General features: G+C 55.4%; 5 protein-coding genes across 5 annotated transcripts; 3 read left to right on the forward strand and 2 right to left on the reverse strand.

The window, feature by feature from the left end:
- Positions 1-141: 141 nt before the first annotated feature.
- J4E86_009111 (uncharacterized protein) lies at positions 142-1,322 on the reverse strand (the record flags this gene model as incomplete). The annotated part of the gene is made up of 2 exons (XM_051449618.1): positions 142-966; positions 1,104-1,322. 2 exons carry the CDS (start codon positions 1,320-1,322, stop codon positions 142-144), a joined length of 1,044 nt encoding a protein of 347 aa, XP_051299472.1.
- Positions 1,323-1,842: 520 nt separating this feature from the next.
- On the forward strand, positions 1,843-5,310 carry J4E86_009112 (uncharacterized protein; the record flags this gene model as incomplete). The annotated part of the gene is made up of 1 exon (XM_051449619.1): positions 1,843-5,310. One exon carries the CDS (start codon positions 1,843-1,845, stop codon positions 5,308-5,310), a length of 3,468 nt encoding a protein of 1,155 aa, XP_051299473.1.
- Positions 5,311-6,550: 1,240 nt separating this feature from the next.
- Positions 6,551-8,583, reverse strand: RLI1 (Fe-S cluster-binding ribosome biosynthesis protein; the record flags this gene model as incomplete). Its single annotated transcript, XM_051449620.1, has 4 exons — positions 6,551-7,905; positions 7,955-8,357; positions 8,484-8,508; positions 8,564-8,583. 4 exons carry the CDS (start codon positions 8,581-8,583, stop codon positions 6,551-6,553), a joined length of 1,803 nt encoding a protein of 600 aa, XP_051299474.1.
- Positions 8,584-9,428: 845 nt separating this feature from the next.
- Positions 9,429-14,508, forward strand: J4E86_009114 (uncharacterized protein; the record flags this gene model as incomplete). Its single annotated transcript, XM_051449621.1, has 7 exons — positions 9,429-9,839; positions 9,962-10,040; positions 10,093-10,419; positions 10,470-10,510; positions 10,567-10,840; positions 10,889-14,321; positions 14,370-14,508. 7 exons carry the CDS (start codon positions 9,429-9,431, stop codon positions 14,506-14,508), a joined length of 4,704 nt encoding a protein of 1,567 aa, XP_051299475.1.
- A 996-nt stretch (positions 14,509-15,504) lies between these two features.
- J4E86_009115 (uncharacterized protein) lies at positions 15,505-17,943 on the forward strand (the record flags this gene model as incomplete). Its single annotated transcript, XM_051449622.1, has 3 exons — positions 15,505-15,682; positions 15,750-16,275; positions 16,326-17,943. 3 exons carry the CDS (start codon positions 15,505-15,507, stop codon positions 17,941-17,943), a joined length of 2,322 nt encoding a protein of 773 aa, XP_051299476.1.
- Between the last annotated feature and the right edge of the window lie 254 nt (positions 17,944-18,197).

Consider the following 18,197-nt stretch of genomic DNA (forward strand, 5'->3'; position numbering starts at 1 on the left):
ACAGCCTTGCTCGCACTGCCTCTAGAGTGCATCAGAAGCACCTTCCACCACCATGAAGCGCATTAATTCATACCCTCCAGTCCTTAGCAGTCTCGCCTCTGTAAACAAGAGGTTATGTACTGTGAAAACGCCACATCAGGTTCAAGGATGTACTACATCCAGATGCTCGTTGATATCGGACTCGGCTAATCTAGCATTGCAAATCGGACAGTCCACAAGCAACTTCTTCTGCGCAACAGGATCATGCTCCTCATCTCGCGGCCGTTTCTGGCCAGCACTCGAGGCTGTAGCTGTGGATGAACGGACGACATCATCCACGGCTGCAGACGCCACACTTTGACCATCATTCGAAGACTTGGTCGAGGTTTCATCCTCTTCACCAATGACGATGGGCATATCAGAAGTCTTGCCCTCCACCTTAACATCCTTCTTGATCCAGCCATCCAACTTATTCTTCTGCCGTCCTGCACGCTCCTTGGTACTCATAGCCTCCAGCTGTTTCTTAGTCGGCGCCGGTTCCTGGATCTTGTGATAAGTGCCCCCACATTCGGCCTGGTGTCTTGAGTACCACGTGTCACCCTTGCCAGGAGCTCGGTTCATGCTTCGCTTGACGAGGCCAAAGTACGGCGGCTGGCTTCTGCAAGGTCCGTCACACTGCCAGACGTGGGTGCGGTAGCTGTCGACTTCATCGTGGAAGGTGTGGTAGATGGTGACTTCATAGTTGCCGTGGTTGTTCACGGCGTCGGCAAACAGCTGGAAGCCGACGCCATGTCCAGTGCCGTCATCCCCGCGCGAGTGCTTCCATGATGTGGTGATGAAGAAGTAGGCATGGATTGCTTCATGCAGCAGTGTGTTGATGGTATCCGATCGCGGACGATACTGCAGCAGTGGCGTGGACAACTTCAACCGGATGCGCGTGAACTTGTTGGTCTTGGGATCCCGGGATAGCTCACAGATGCCAGCGCACTGGATCTATTGTTAGCCGGTGTTTGACACGGCAGTCTAGAAGCGGGTGGGGCAACGGTCCGGAGACACGAGGGCGGCTTCAGAAGTGGTGGATGAGACGCGTGGAAAGCAAATTGTGACGCGCAAAGAAAACTTACCAGAGTCAAACGCGGCGACCAGATGACTTCGACACGTGGGAGGAGCAGTTTGCGGAAGTAGAGGATGTTATACAGGGCGAACAGCTCGTGGATGTCGACAAAGGGCTCGCCGTTGTTCAAGATGGCGTTGATGCTCTTCAGGGCATCGTCTTGTTCAGGAGACAGCGGCTGCAGGGTCGCAACGGCCGCCAATGCAGCGTCCTCGTCGGTAACGGGCATGGCACATGCGAAACATAGTCGACTGTTAGTCGGGCGTGTTTAGCAGGGTGGCAGTCCAGGCACGCCAGGGTCTGTGGATTAAGGGAGATCGCCGTGGAAGGCTGTTTCGGGTGCCGTGTGGCTCGTAGGGCTGCAATGCATGTGCACAAAACAGCCCTAGCGCGTGGAGATGATTGTTCGACACCACCAAGTGTCGTGACTTGGCTGTGCGGTGCCCCTTGCGCCTTCGTAATTAAGAGAGCCAGCCGAGTGCTTTGTCTGCCCCTGACGCCGTGGAAGTTTTTGGCCGTCTTTGCTTTCTCACACATACAAAGAAGCGTGGGGCGACATATCTAGGCCTCGCCATATCGTATGACGCACTGCCTCTCCACTTATTGCATAGTAGCAACCGATGCACGCGAACAAGAGCAGACCTCGCATAACGTATTCGCACACGCATTCCGATTCCGACGTCCCCTTTCCCGTGCAGTCACCCACACGACTATACGGATGGGCGTGCTCATAGCCTCGCTCGACAAACATGGCGGCAATCGATCCCCCCAGAGCGGTTGACTTGGTCCGCACGGCGTCGCAGAGCTCGACCATATCCAACCCACGGAACCGCAGCATACAGCGCATGCGGCCCTCGAAGCGCAGCTCCAACACGTCGCTCAGCCGCAGCCGCAGCAGAGCGCCCTCGCCCGAAGTCGACACCAAGAGCCTCACGTCCTTCCCCTCACTGTCGCCTAGCCCGGAGACGTCACCGGCACAGTCGCGCGTCAACGGCTGGTTCCGCTCCACCCCAGCGCCCGAGGACAGCCTTAAGAATGCTGAGAGCAGGACGGTTGCATCGCCCGACACGGTCAAGGCGATTCCCCCGCCGGACCTCAAGGGCACGACGCCTGCCTCTACCGTCAGGAAGGTCACCAAGTCAACACAGCAGATAGTGGGCAGTCTGGTAGCCGCCTCGTCTGCCAAAGACCGGACGGCTCTCTTCGACGATACCCCCACCGAGTCCGCCAAGGTGCCCGGAAACCTCCACTTTGCGAGCGACGACAGCATACAGGATGCGCTGCGACAAACGGGCGCTGTGGCGCTAGTCAAGCAACTCGCTGGTGACCTGGCCCAGCGCGATGCGCAAATCACGGCTCTGCGGAGACGAGCCGAGGAGCGCGAGCGCATGCTGAGGAAGATGCTGCAGGAGTGCGAGGTCTCCAACATGGACATTGAGAACCGGCTGCGCGAGCTGGAGAAGAGCAAGGAGCCAGGCAATAGCCTCACCAAGACGAGGACGAGGGGCGACAGCGCAGCCACCGGACTACACCCCGACGACCCCATGGAGGACAGACTCGCCAGGGCTATGGAAGACGAATTGGCTGAGCACCCCGATGCTCTGGGCATGGACACGGGCACATCGGCGCCTCAGGCAGAAGTCATGTCCATCAACTCAGTCGCGTCGGACGCGCCACGCGACACATCCAAACCAAACTGGAAGACCTACATTTGGGCTGGGACGAGCAAGAAGAGCAGCCGAGCACCGTCCGTAGCCAGCATGGTGGACAGAGAAGCCGAGACTCTGGGGCACACCCGGTCGCGCGCATCTAGTGGAGCAAAGCCACCCCGGAAGGCCCTCGCGAGCGATCTCTTCGTCCCTCCAGCCGGTGCTGTACCTGCATTGCGCCGACTCAACAGCTCAGACCATGCTACAGACTCGGCGCGTAGATCTTCGTCGACATCGCTAGCAAGCTGGGCGTTGAAAATGGTAGCAGGAAACAACGCTGCAAATCCCAAGGCCAATACAGTACGAGGCCGCAAATCCACAGCTTCGAGTGTCGTCGACCGTGCGCCTTCCATGGACTCCACCAAGACGGCGCAATCCGCAAAGTCATCGCTCGCCAGCACCCAAAGAAGAGGTCGCGCCTTGGGCCCCAATGGAACAATCAAAAGCACCGCGCTAGAACAGCCCAAGAACGTGTCGAATGGTCTCGGTCCGACTCCGCCTGTCCGTGGAATGAGCAATCTTGGGCCTGTGGAAATGGACCGAATCCTGCCTGAGGACTCACGGCCACCAACGCTAGTACAGCAACACAATCGATTCATCGGCAGCAGCGAGTACTTGACTGATAGATTTGGTTTCATCTACGATCAGCGCCGCAAGAAGAGACAGAGTGAAGCAGCGGCTGAGCTGATCAAGCAGAAGCGAAGCAGCAATGTGGAGTCACTTGGCGACGGCAGGACTGCACTCAACAACTTGGCTCTCGACGAGGACCATGAACAGGCAGGCTCTGTTCCCACGGATCAGAATGATGGCACCACACGCCCGTCCAGTTCCGACTCTGATAATCACCAGAATCAGCCAGCCAGCAAGACGTGGGTTGATTACCTGAAGCTAGCCACGCATCCAACTGAACTTCTGTCACACACTCCATCCGCGGCGCCCATTACCACTGTAGAGTCCGCAGAAGGCGAAGTCTCGAATTTCAAAATCGGCAACAATCAAATTACATTGATGAAGCGAGGATCCGCACCAACGGCGAGTGTCAACCCGGAGCCATCACCGTCGCGTATCGTCTCAGGTAATGCAGAACTTTCCGCTACAACCACTTCACCGGGCCCATCTACTCCAATCAGCCAGTACCCGCCACAGATCGACCCAGTGCAATCCCTACTAGAGCAGATGAGTGAGCTGCACGACAATCTCCAAAGAGAGAGGACTGTCAAGTGGAACGACTTCTTGCGTAAAGTGCGTGCACAGAACAAGCGTGAAGGGGACGTTGCCAGTACAGGCGAGAATGGCAAAAGCAACGCAATGCCCGAGCAGTTCCTTGCAGATGGTGAACTGGTAGGCATCGCGGGCCTGGGTAACAAAGGCAAAATCGGACGTGCCAAGTGGCAGGAGTTCCGCCGTCTTGTTCTCGGTGGTATCCCAGTCAACATGAGAGCCGCGATCTGGGCTGAAGGAAGCGGCGCGCTGCATCTGCGTATGCCAGGCTACTACGAAGACTTGGTAAACAACGGCGAAGACGACCCCACAATTGCAACCCAGATCCAAATGGACATCACCCGCACACTTACCGACAACATTTTCTTCCGCACAGGACCTGGCGTACAGAAGCTACAGGAGGTACTCCTCGCCTACTCCCGCCGCAACCCCGAAGTAGGCTACTGTCAAGGCATGAACCTAATTACCGCCTGCCTCCTACTCATCATGCCCACCCCCGAAGACGCATTCTGGGTCCTAACCGCCATGATCGAAGAAATCCTCCCGCAACACTACTACGACCAACACCTCCTCACTTCCCGCGCCGACCAATCCGTCCTGCGCTCCTACGTCAGCGAAATCCTCCCCCGCCTCTCCGCGCACCTCGACGAACTAGAAATCGAGCTCGAGGCGCTAACCTTCCAATGGTTCCTCTCCGTCTTCACCGACTGCCTCTCCGCCGAAGCCCTTTTCCGTGTCTGGGACGTCGTCCTGTGTATGCACGACGGCTCTACTTTCCTTTTTCAAATCGCACTTGCGCTGTTGAAATTGAACGAGAAAGCGCTGCTGCAGTGTGATACCCCCGCTGGCGTGTACCACTACATCAACCACCAAATGACCAACCACGCCATCAGCATCGACGGCCTCATCCAAGCCTCCGACGCCCTCGGCAAAGTCATCAAACGCAAAGACGTCGAGGACCGCCGCGCAAAAGCCGTAGCGCACGAAGAGGAACTCATGCGCCAGCGTGAAGAAGCGAGACAAGAGCGCGCGAGGAAGAGGGCTAGTAAGCTTTCGGACGTATCTGCGCCGTCGCTGCCTACGCAACCGGAGGAGGGGGATGCGAAGAGTCTGTCCGCTAGTCTCGACGCGGAGTTGTCGTCACGGACTAGTCCTATGGCTACGCCGTTGAGTAGCGCGACGGCACGCAGTGAGGAGGAGGAGGATGCCGAGTATGTGAATAGTAGTTTGGAATTGACGAATCGGACGCCGATGCCTATGGATGAGGAGTTCATGTGGCGGGGCTAATGAATAGGGGAGGATGGTGTTGGGATGAGTTGGTTGGGCTGGTTGGGTTGGATGGGAGAGGCGATACGACCTTTTTTCCCTTTGTTACAGACGTACGTATATATTTGCATCGCTGGAGTTGGAGTTAGGGGTTTAAGGGACTGGGACTGGGTATGGGATCATCGTTCCTTTTCATCTATATACCCCATCGCCGCTGAAGCCTGACGTTGTCAAATTGGATTGGATTGGATTGGATTGGATAGTTTAAATACAATGGATACCCCCTTTTTACTTTCTGTATCTCCGTCTTCGTCCTCCCGTGTATGTGTGTTTATTTCTTTCTTTCAAACCTCGAATTCCGTGATAAGACAGATGAAAAGACAACACTTGTCTAGTTGTCGGCGAGTTCACACATATCCCGCCGAACGTAGCACGCCCTCCTCGCCATCCAAAGATCATCAAACTACTTAACTATCCATTCAAAACTCTCAAATTTATAGCGTACGTATATATATATCTATCGCGATAGTTGACCTCTAACTAGGATTTCACTACCGGATTCGTCGCATTAGAGTCTACAAGGTGTTCAGTGAGCTTCATTCTAGTTAGTATGCATAGCACGCTCTACATGGCTCTACTTGTAATGTCCCTTCGATGGTTTCCATCAACCAGCGAACTTGTAAAAATATCTAGTAATTCTAGTTCATGCTGCTTTTTGCTGACAAACTAGTAAGTAGCAACGACATACACCCGTCTTTCCACGCAGGATCGCACGTTCAGTGTTGTCACGGAAATTATCACATTACTGTGAGACTGAAGCGTTATGCAGTCGGTTTGGGATACCACGAGTACGTTGGGGAAACAAGTGTGGATATTTGTTGTCATGTATCCTCCACCACATTCGAGTAGCTACTAACTAATTACTTTTCTGCTTGTGGCTTCTGACTTTCAGTCGTCAGCCACACACATGCTGCACTATGCCTCGAGACGTTCGGCGGCCACCTAACTTGACCCGGACTGGCTAGTCTTGACGACGTTGCATACTCCATTGATACAAATAGCCGGCGCAGGAGGTCGACCGCCGATGAGGGGACAGCCATCTTCCTCATCTTCCTCATCCGCACCTTCATCGTCATCCAGCAGGCTCACAGTGCGTCCTCTCAGGCCGCGCTTCTTATTGCCCTTCTTAGTCACCCCGGTCTTGACGTGCCCTTGTGGGCGGCGCTGGGAGGGAGGCGTGTTCTGATTGTGGAAAACCTCTTCAACTATCATCCTCGAGGAAGAAGTAGTTTCCGCTCAACTTCTGCTCCTGGTCAAGCTGGGACTTGTCCTTGTTGATACGGGGACGGAAGGAGTTGGGGTCACGGCGGAAGGTGACGTCCAGGTTCTTCAGGAAAGAGTTGCAACCAGTGAGGAGAGACTCGGGCTTGTTGGCGCGAGCGTTGACAGCAGGTTGGCCGTCAAAGACAATGACACGGTCAGCAAGGTAGGTAGCCATGATGAAATCGTGCTCGACGACGAAGGCGGTCTTCTTGGAGTGCATAATGAAGCGCTTGATGACACGGGATGCGACGATACGCTGCTCGGAATCGAGGTAGGCACTAGGCTCATCGATGAGGTAAATGTCAGCTGGCATACCAAGGGCCAGGACGATAGCGACACGCTGCAATTCACCACCGGAGAGGTTCTGCACTTCCTGGTCGATGAAGTCGTCCATCTTGAGGGGCTTGTAAACATCAGTCTGGAATTGAGGGCTGAGGAAAGCGGTCTTGATCTTCTTGAAGAAGAGCTGGCGAACGGTTCCCTGGAACCTGGGAGTGATGGTCTGGGGCTTCATGCTGATGCTCATCTTGGGGATCTTGGTGTCGCCGTCGGGCTGGAGAGCGCCGGCAAGCATTTTACAGAAAGTGGTCTTTCCAGTACCGTTCTCACCCATCATGACGATGATCTCAGAGTCAGTGAAGTTACCAGTCTCGATGTTGAGTTCAAAGCTTCCGAGGGTCTTCTTCATGTTTGGGTAGCTGTAGCCGCGGTTGTGGTCAACCATGTATTCGTCACCAGCCTCTGCGATGCGGAATTGCAGCGATTCCTCACGGAAACGCAAGTTCTCGGTGGGAATGTTACCATCCAGGAAGATGTTGATACCCTCACGGACGGATGCTGGCAGTGTGACGACACCGTAGACAGCGGGCTTTCCGTAGAGAACACAGATGAAGTCGGAGAGGTAGTCGAGGACGGACAAGTCGTGCTCGACGACAATGACATAGTCGTCGGGGCGGAGCAGACTGCGAATCTTGCGGGCTGCGGCGAGACGCTGCTTGACATCCAAGAAGGATGACGGCTCGTCAAACATGTACACATCAGCCTGTTGGACACAGACAAGCGCAATGGCGAAGCGCTGCAGTTCTCCACCAGAGAGTTGTCCAATGTCACGCTCGAAGATGTGGCGCAGCTCCAACTCGTCAATCATCTCGTCAAGGTTCTCCATCTGGCTGCGGGCCCCGATGAGCTTGCCGACGCTGCGCTCGGTCGACTTGATAGCTTTGGGAAGTTGGTCGACATATTGGGGCTTGACGACGGCCTTGAGGTTGTCTTCCAGGACCTTCGTGAAGTAGTCTGTGTGTTGTTAGCCAGTGACTCCTTTGTCCAGAAACCAGTGTCTTACTCTGGAGTTCAGAACCGCGGAAGTACTTCAGGATCTCCTCCCAGTCTGGCGGGTTGTCGTAGCGACCGAGGTTGGGCTTGAGCTTGCCACTGAGGATCTTCAGCGCTGTGCTCTTGCCAATACCGTTTGTTCCCACGAGACCCAAGACCTGGCCCGGACGGGGCATGGGCAGCCTGTGCAGCTTGAAGCTGTTCGCCGAGTATCGGTGGGTGACCTGGGTTTCGAGGTTGGTGGGCAAGTTGATGATGTTGATGGCGTCGAAGGGGCATTTCTTAGGGCAGATACCGCATCCAATGCAGAGGCGCTCAGAGATGAAGGCGATTTTGGACGAGTTGTCGACTTCGATGCACAGCTTGCCCGTGCGGACGACGGGACACGACTTTTTGCATTCTTGGCGGCATTTCTGGGACGTGTTAGCACTGGGGAGGCGCGACCAAGGGGTGGCACTTGCCTTGGGCTTGCACTGTCAAGCGAACATCCTCATGTTAGTCGGTGATCAATTTTTGAGTGTGGAGGGGTAGTGGGGTACCTTGTCCGAGTTGACAATAGCGATACTGGACGGTGTTAGCAAATACACGTGGGTGAGGTCTTTCACGGCATGTGACGTACCGGGTGAGCTTGTCAGACATGTTTGCGGCGGCTTTGTTGTTGCGGCGGTTGCGGTTGTGGGTGGCCCTGGAGTCGCAAACTGAGATGAGGGTGACGGCTGAGCAGTGCGTGGGTGGACTCGGCGACAGTCACTGCGAGAGAGGCGCGCGCGGATGCTGGAGGCGGAGAGTGAAGGGAAGGTCGCCAACGACTGCACGGGTAGGAGAGAACAATGAAAGAGTTGACTGACGTTGTTGGCGAGCACGCTGGGTCAGCGATTTTGCCGGCTTGTGATTGGGGCATACAAAGGCGCAAGGTTGAAGGCCCGAGCGCGCGCCTCTCTCCAGGGCTAGCAATGAACCTCCGCTTCCACAATCTACCCACACCTCACCCTACCCCCAACCCCCACCCGACTCTCACACCGAGGGTATCTTGACCATGGACTGTATGTATATTCCCTTCTGAGTCTCCCGTCGCGTCTGCTTCACCCGCGGTTCTGCCTATATCGCCGGTCGGCGGCCTTGTCCGCGTCCATCAATCCCATCGCCAGACCACGCCCACGCATCCAGCAACTCGCCTTTCACGTAGAACACGCTCTTCCGCGGCCCAAAGAGCGCCTATATCAGCCCTCCACCACCGTGCATACTCTCCCCGCCCACCCTCCGGCTCGCGCGACTCCACCGCCTTTCTCCCATCAGGCGCTCGACCCCCAAGACCGCATTCCATCAGACTTCCATTGTGCAAGTCACTGCCCTGGTTCCTGGTCGCGTTCTGGCTATTCTGGATCGCGTAGTTGCGCTCTATCCAACGCACCCGCTCCGAGCCGCCGGAGCCCACAGAAGGTCGAAATATCGTACTGACCATCCACACAGCCGCGTCCATCATGATGCCCTCTTCACCAGGCCATGTCGCCTCGTTACCATACACAAACGGCCATTTGTCGCCTCTCGCAGCCCATATGACGGCCGCCGATAGCTCCTCCCAACACAGCGACAACGACCAGTCCGACACGCAAGAAGCCGCCGCAGTCGACCCAGCCTCCGATGTCGACGCGCCGGGCGAGGAGTACGACGAAGACGACGAGGTAGCTGCTGCTTCAGACTCGTCGGAGGATGTCGATGCAGAGGGCGAGCCGGACGGCGACTACGACTCTGAGTCACCGCCGTCCGAACAGGCAGAGAGCGACCGCGCCCGCAGTTCATCAGAAGAGTCAAGGCGGCCGCCGAAGCGGAAGGCCAGCGATGAGAAGGAAGACTACATCGAACAGAACCCGGAGCTATATGGCCTGCGTCGCAGCGTACGTGGCATCTCCAGTCTGCATGTACATGAGCTAACTCCAGTCCAGGGTCGTGCCCGCCCTAGTCGTCGCGTCGTAAGTGACCCCCAGTTGATGGAAGAAGCATCACTAACAGTCTGCAGGTCGATAGCGATGATGAAGATGATGAAGACTACAGCTCTGATCAGCCCCGCAAGCGACAGAGGACAGCCTCGCGGAAGAGTTTGTCAACTCTCACCTGCCCATCTGAAGTCGTACTAACCCGTCTGCCCAGCCTCAAACCAAGCCACACCAGTCTATCGCTCAGCTGGCTCCGACTCCGAGTCGGATGGCTACGTTGGCGCCCGTCGCAATATCCCTACCAAGAAGCAACGCCAACGTCAGCACGCCGTTGCCGCAGGCCGCGAGCCCCCATCACAGGCCGAGGTCCGATTCTCTGCACGTCGCACTGTCCAAGTCGCCAACTACAATGAGGAAGAAGACGAGGACGAGTTCGTGGAAGAGGACGATGAGATGACCCCCAACTACTGGGCGACCGCGCCTGAAGACGCTGGCCCCGTCATCGACAAGATCCTCGACCACCGGCCGAAGGATGGACTAGGTAAGAATAGCCCATGAGGTCATGTGCTAGCATGTATTAACAAACAATAGAAATGGATCCTTCGTTCGACAAGCGGGATTTCGAGTACTTGGTAAGCACTGCTCACAGTCCTGGCTCCAAATACGCAGTATTAACTCGTTTTCTCAGGTCAAATGGCAAGACAAGGCTCACTACCACTCCACGTGGGAAGACTACAAGACGGCAGCTTCGTACAAGGGCTACCGTAAGCTGGACAACTACTACAAGGGCCCTGTCCAGAACGACATGTACGTCTACAGCCGCAAGAACGCCGACCCAGAAGAGTACGAGCAGCACATGGTTGCACGCGAAGCTGAGCGCGAGAGCCAGCTCGACTTCCACGTCGTGGAGCGTGTGATCGACTCGCGAGATGGCGAGGACGAGACAGAGTACTTTGTCAAGTGTAAGTCGACTCACCCCACCCCTATCTGGATTACCTAACGCTGTACAGGGAAGGGACTGACTTACGAGTTCTGTACCTGGGAACCCGCGTCGCTCGTCAGCCGGTTATCGCAATCCGAGATTGACCGATTCCTCGACCGCTCATCGAACCGGCCCTCTTCCGATGCCCGCGAGGCGAACCCGAACACTCGCAGGAAGTTCGTCAAGTTGGACACCCAGCCTGACTACATCAAGTTTGGTCAGCTGAGGTCCTTCCAACTTCAGGGTGTCAACTTCCTTGCGCACAACTGGTGTCGCGGCACAAACGTCATCCTCGCCGATGAGATGGGTCTGGGAAAGACAGTGCAGACGGTGTCCTTCATCAACTGGCTGAGACACGATCGGAGGCAAGACGGCCCCATGATCTGTGTCGTGCCTTTGTCGACCATGCCTGCCTGGGCAGACACCTTCAACAACTGGACACCGGATGTCAACTATGTCATCTACACCGGCAGGGAAGAAGCCCGTAGCATCATCCGAGAGAAGGAGCTGTTGGTCGACGGCAACACCAAGAAGATCAAGTTCAACGTACTCCTCACCACATACGAGTACGTCCTTGCCGATTGGCAGTTCCTCCAGAGCATCAACTGGCAATTCCTTGCTGTCGACGAGGCGCACCGACTGAAGAACCGCGAGTCGCAACTGTACGACCGGCTTCGGCAGTTCAAGGCACCATGTCGGCTTCTCATCACTGGTACCCCCATTCAAAACACCCTTGGAGAGCTGGCTGCCCTAATGGACTTCCTCATGCCAGGAAAGATCCAGGTTGATGAGAATGTCGACCTTGCTTCGGAAGACGCCAGCCACAAGCTTGCCGAGCTCAGCTCAGCGATTCAGCCATACATGATTCGCCGCACCAAGGAGAAGGTAGAGAACGACCTACCTCCCAAGTCTGAGAAGATTCTCCGTGTCGAGCTGTCCGACATCCAGCTTGAGTACTACAAGAACATCCTCACGCGCAACTACGAGGCGCTCAATGAGGGTGGAGTCGGCCACAAGCAGTCTTTACTGAACATCGTCATGGAGCTCAAGAAGGCTAGCAACCATGCTTTGCTCTTCCCCAACGCCGAGAACAAGCTTGTCAAGCCCGGTGCGACCAAGGACGAGACCCTGAAGGCCCTCATCACCTCCAGTGGTAAGATGATGCTGCTGGACCGACTCCTCGGAAAGCTCAAGGCCGACGGTCACCGCGTACTCATCTTCAGTCAGATGGTCCACATGCTGGACATCTTGACCGACTACCTGAAGCTGCGCAACTACCCATTCCAGCGTCTAGATGGAACAGTCCCAGCAGCAGAGAGGAAGATCGCCATCGATCATTTCAACTCTCCGGGCAGCGAGGACTACTGCTTCCTTCTATCGACTAGGGCTGGTGGTCTCGGTATCAACTTGATGACCGCTGATACTGTCGTTATTTTCGACTCCGATTGGAACCCTCAGGCGGATTTGCAGGCCATGGCCCGAGCTCATCGTATCGGTCAGCAGAAGCCCGTGAGCGTCTACCGTCTTGTCTCCAAAGACACCATCGAAGAGGAGATTCTGGAGCGCGCTCGTAACAAGCGCATGCTGGAGTTTATTACAATCCAGCGTGGTGTCACCGATCGTCAGCAGAAGGAGCTCAACGACAAGATGAGTCGTGCAGCAGCAGAGCCCAACTCCGCCGACGACATTAACAACATCCTCAAGCGCCGCGGACAGAAGATGTTCGAGCAGTCTGGCAACCAGAAGAAGCTGGAAGAGCTCGACATTGACTCAGTCCTGGAGAACGCTGAGGAGCACAAGACTGAGCAGGCTGCCGGTCTTACATCTGATGGTGGCGAAGAGTTTCTCAAGAACTTTGAGTACACCGATGTTAAGATCGATCTCGAGTGGGACGACATCATTCCGAAAGAAGAGCTGGAGGCAGTCAAGGCTGATATTCAGCAGCGAAAGGATGAGGAAGAGACTCAGAAGCTTCTTGAAGAGAGCGCACCACGGAAGCGCAAGGCAGCCTCAGCAAGCGCACGCGAGCAGCGAGCAGCCAAGAAGCGGGCCCTTGAGGCTACCAACGTCGAAGCCGACGACGACGAGCAATCTGAGCCAGACGACAACGTCAAGCGCGACCCCAAGCGGCCTCTCAACACAAAGGAGGCTCGTAACCTCATTGGCGCGTACTGTCGATATGGTTCACTCGAGGAGCGTGGCGAAGAGATGCTCCGCGCAGCTAGGCTTGTTGGTCGCGACATGGAGGTCGTCAAGGCCACTCTTGATGAGATCATCTCCATGAGCACGCAACTCGTCAAGGATGAGCAGACTAGGCTCAAGAACCTGGAGGCTGAGACCAAGCGCCCTATCACGAAAAAGGACAAGAAGGCTGTTCTTTTCGACTTCGGCAAGGTCAAGAAGGTCAACGCTGAGACCATCCTTGAGCGCCCCATTGAGATGCGCGTCTTGAAGGAAGCGGTTGAGGCAACTCCCGAGTGGCGCAACTTCCGCGTCCCGGATGCCATCAAGCCTGCGAGCTACTCCTGTCCCTGGGGCGCACGCGAAGACGGCATGCTTTGCATCGGTATCCAGCGGCACGGCTACGGTGCATGGATTCCCATCCGTGACGACCCAGAGCTTGGTCTTACCGACAAGTTCTATCTTGAAGAGCATCGTGTCGACAAGAAGGAAGAGCGCACGAAGGGTGAAGAGAAGAATGCCAAGTCTCCTGGCGCCGTGCATCTGGTTCGTCGCGCGAACTATCTCCTCACTGTACTCAAAGACAAGAGCACAACGGATCCCAATGTCAAGCGCATGATGGAGAACCACCACCGCAACAACAAGAAGCATCAGCTCAACATTGCGCGCCGGACAGACAAGGGCGTCTCTGCTAGCCCCGCTCCAGCTGGCTTAGCACGCAAGATGCAAGGACGGGATTCAGAACGTCCTGCGCATCGGGCGAACAGCAGCAGCGAAATTCGACGTCCTGATAGCCGGACTGAAGGCCGCCATCACGATAGGAAACGTGATGACCGCCCTAGAAACAGCGACCAGTACAGGCCCTCGGACTCCCGCAAGGACCATCGCAATGACCGCGACAGCGTTGATCGTCGTGCCCACACCTCTGATCAGAACGGCACGCCAGAGAATCGCCGAAAGATCAGTGGCGACGTTGATAGGCCGCGTATTAAGGATGATCGGCCTCGCCTTTCTGAAGACCGCCCGCGCTCTCATAGCCAGAGCCAAGTGCCTGACCGCAGCGTGGAAACACCCAAGCCCAAGGAGAAGAAGGCAGACGAGTTCCTTGAGCGTAAGCTCCGACCTGTTCGCGACAATCTCAGCCGCCTTAAAAAGGCGACGCCGAAGAATTACCCGCAGAAGGAAGGGATGCTCAAGATCCTCAAACAAGAGCTGATTGCTATCGGCAACTTCATCCGTCAAAACACCAAACAGAATGAGGAGCTCGAGGATCGTCTATGGTAAGCATGTTCATCAACTTCTCACACACTCATACTAATCGATGATAGGACTTTCACGATCAACCACCACTGGCCCCGGCCCGGTGTGACTGTCGCATCGGTCAAGGGCATGTACACTAAGATGGTCACCTCTGAAAAGCCAGGTGCGGCTGCGGCTCCGACGAACGGCCAGAACAACGGCGCCTGAGCACTTCTCCACGTATACACATACACACACATGATGCTCACGCATCATTCCACATTATCTACCATGGGCATGTGGCGTTTTCGATTTTTTACGGTGGCACGCCGTCGAGTATATTTGCAGCATAGCGTAGGTGTTCGGCTCGGTTGGCTACTCAAGTTATGACTAGTTACGGGCACTGTTTGATTCTTCGTCTTTCTATTGTATTTGCATGGACAGCCCAGTATCAGGGTGCGCCCCGGTGTTCAAGATTTTCGCAGGGCGGCGCAAATAAAAACTAGCGTACAGGTTGTTGAAGAACATGGCGGCACTTGGGATAGTGCGCTTTTACATTACAAGAATGGAAGGTGTCTCTGTGGAGAGGGTATCATTAGTAGCATGTAGATTCAGCACTTGCGGTTGTGCAAGATGACAATGGACTACACACATCACGCTTTCGCTTCGCTGCATGATGATGGTGAGGTATTATTACTGACTGCAGCCTTGGCTTCTTGAAGGATGAACTGTGGTCACGCGAGTCATCTGCTGCCCAATCTTCACGGTCTACAACCCTACAAGCTGGTTGCTGGGCTGTCTAGAGTATTCCAACGGCCCACACGTGGCTTGGAAGCCAAGCGGTGAGGGATATTCGGGGAGCTTCCAGCGGCAGATTGAGAATTCGCAGAGGCATTTGATGGAGCGCGAGGATTGTCGGTATTCTGAGGTCACGCGATCAGCAGCGTACGTTTGCTAGTGAGACACCTGTGGCTGTGGGGAAGGGCATGTGTGTCGCTGGCTGGGGTTTGTGTGGGAGAGTGTCTAGTGCGAGGGCGATGACGCTCCAATGACAAGGGTCGCTGAAGGATCGTGCTCGCAGCGGTGGCTCCCTGTTGCGCCTTGCTTCCCCGGCGGGCGCCATCAGGGTGTCTTCGGCGCTTTTGCATGGTAGAGTCCTGTGCGAATATACAGTCGCGCGCCATCCACGAAGCCTACGCAGATGCCTCGCTCCAACACTCCATCATGATACACATGCTGCGCGTACGGGACGCAGCTCTATGCGGGCTGCTCTTTTGGGCACACGCGACCGCGGCCCCGCCTAACGCGGCTGGCGATGCAGCAAACAGCCGCGCTGCGGGTTCCCGATCCATAGACGCGGATGGGCGACGAAAGCTTACAGGCAGGTTCCTACATATTACGGGTACGTCGGCCATTTGATCCCTGGGGCTGATATCGCGACTAACGTCATGCCGCAGACTTTCACCCAGACCCTTTCTACAAGACATATTCGAGCACAGAAGCCGACGCTGCGTGCCATCGCAAACGCGGACCCGCTGGCCTCTATGGCGCAGAAACCACAGGATGCGACTCCCCTTTTGCGCTCGTCAACCAGACGTTCAAGTGGATAGAAGACAACATCAAAGACGATGTAGACTTTGTTATATGGACCGGCGACTCGGCGCGACACGACAACGATGACGAGATCCCGCGGACGCAGAAGCAGGTCGTGCAGCAGAACGAGTACATGGTCTCCAAGTTTGCGGACGTCTTTGGACAGAGCGGCCACGGCCACGGGCCCAACAGCTTCGCGATACCCATAGTACCGACTTTCGGGAACAACGACATCTTGCCACACAACATCTTCACGAGCGGACCAAATAGGTGGACGACGGAGTTTCTGGACATCTGGCGCGGTTTTATACCCGAGGCGCAACGACATCAGTTTGCGCAAGGAGGCTGGTTCTCGGTCGAGGTGATTCCTGGGAAGCTGTCCGTCATCAGCTTAAACACCATGTAAGTGGGGAAAGAAACGTGATCTCTAGGGCAAGAACTAAGACGCGCAGGTACTTCTTCACTTCCAACTCCGCCGTCGATGGCTGCGCAAAGAAACGCGAACCCGGCTACGAACACATGGAATGGTTGCGCATTCAGCTTGATATTCTGCGCGATCGCGGCATGAAAGCCATTCTCATCGGACACGTACCGCCTGCTCGCGTCGACAGCAAGGAGAGTTGGGACGAGACCTGTTGGCAGAAGTACACGCTCTTTGGACGACAGTTCCGAGACGTCATTGTGGGAAGCCTTTTCGGACACATGAATATCGATCACTTCATGCTGCAGGATTTCGAGCATATTGAAAAGGACACGGAGAATGGCAAGATGGGAGCTTTGGATGGCAGATCTGCTCTGGCTGATGGGGTTCAGCTCCTGGAAGATGGTGAGGTGACGGTGGCATCTGCGTCGGATTATCTGCTCAATCTGCGGGAGGCTTGGGCTCAACTACCTGCGCCCCCGCCGAAATCGAACAAGAAGTCGCGCTCGAAGAATGTCGATGACGAGGAGGGAAAAGAGTCGATGTGGGAGTGGCTCATGGCCATGGTTTCGAAGCCGTCAAAAGACCGGAAGGAAGAGAGGAAGAAGTATCTCGAGAAGATTGGAGGAAGATACGCCGAACGTTACGCGGTAACACATGTCTCACCCAGCGTAGTACCGAACTACTTCCCCACCCTCCGCATCATCGAGTACAACATCACTGGCTTGGAACATCTCAGTGTAGCGTCTAGCCCAATCAGCCCGCCCACGATTGAGATGCCAGCCGAGCAACTCCCGATTACCCCCACGGATTACGACGAGTATGACAACTACGACTATACCGACAACGAAGACGTAGAAACAACGCGAAAGAAGCACAAGGGCAAAAAGGACAAAAAGAAGCCCCGGAAATACAAGTTCAAAGTCCCAGACGGCCCCTCGAAATCCTCTCCACCAGGCCCAGCCTATTCCCCGCAGACCCTGACATGGACACGTCACATCCAGTACTTCGCAAACCTCACACACATCAATAACGATTTCCTCGAGCCCTCGCCCGATGCAGCCATCCACGACCGTCTCTCCATCAACAACGAAGCTGTTAGCGCGATATTCGGATTCGGTGTCAGTCCTGATGGGATGATCGAGAACAAGAAGTGGAATGAGGGCAAGCACAAGAAGCACCAGGGTAAGCAGCCGAGACCCGAACCGCATCCGAATGAGTTTGTGTTCGAGGTGGAGTATGATACGAAGAAAGACCGTGGGTTCAAGGATCTTACCGTGAGGAGGTGGGTCGAGTATGCGCGCAAGATTGGCGCTTCCACGGGCAAGACCAAGACTATTGATGTACGCGAGGAGGATGTTGAGGAAGAGTCGGAAGTAGAAGACGATGGTGAAGGAGAAGTAGAGGATATGGCGGAGGAGGAGGTGGTGGATGAAAACGACTTCATCATCCGTAAACACAAAAAACACAAGCATAAAAAGGGAAAAAAGGGAAAACACCACAAGAAACACAAGGCGTCCAAGGAATGGTACACTTTTGTTAAGCGCGCGTTTGTGGGCACTATGGATCCGAAGGAGCTTAAATTGGTGTTTGGGGCGGTGAAGAGAGATGATGGGCTGGAAGAGGGGAAGGAGAATATGGAGTTGTAGATTGGTGCGGTGCATTGTATGGGGGGCGGAGTGGAGTATGTGCGCTGAGGCATGTTTGTTGATACCCTTTGGCGTTTTTTTTTGGTCGCCAATTCCTTTCGTTGTCGGGATGGGGGCATGGGGAGATTCGTTATGTGTATATGGATGGGCATGGGAGTGGCGTCGCATTGCATGGGGCTGGTGTAGTATATTGTTCAAGAAGCATGTAGCTATAGAGAAGAAAGAGATATAGGAATCGTATACAACCCCCCCCC

Source organism: Alternaria arbusti (assembly GCF_024043155.1).
Source record: "Alternaria arbusti strain BMP 1465 chromosome Unknown scaffold_15, whole genome shotgun sequence".
NCBI lineage: Eukaryota > Fungi > Ascomycota > Dothideomycetes > Pleosporales > Pleosporaceae > Alternaria > Alternaria arbusti.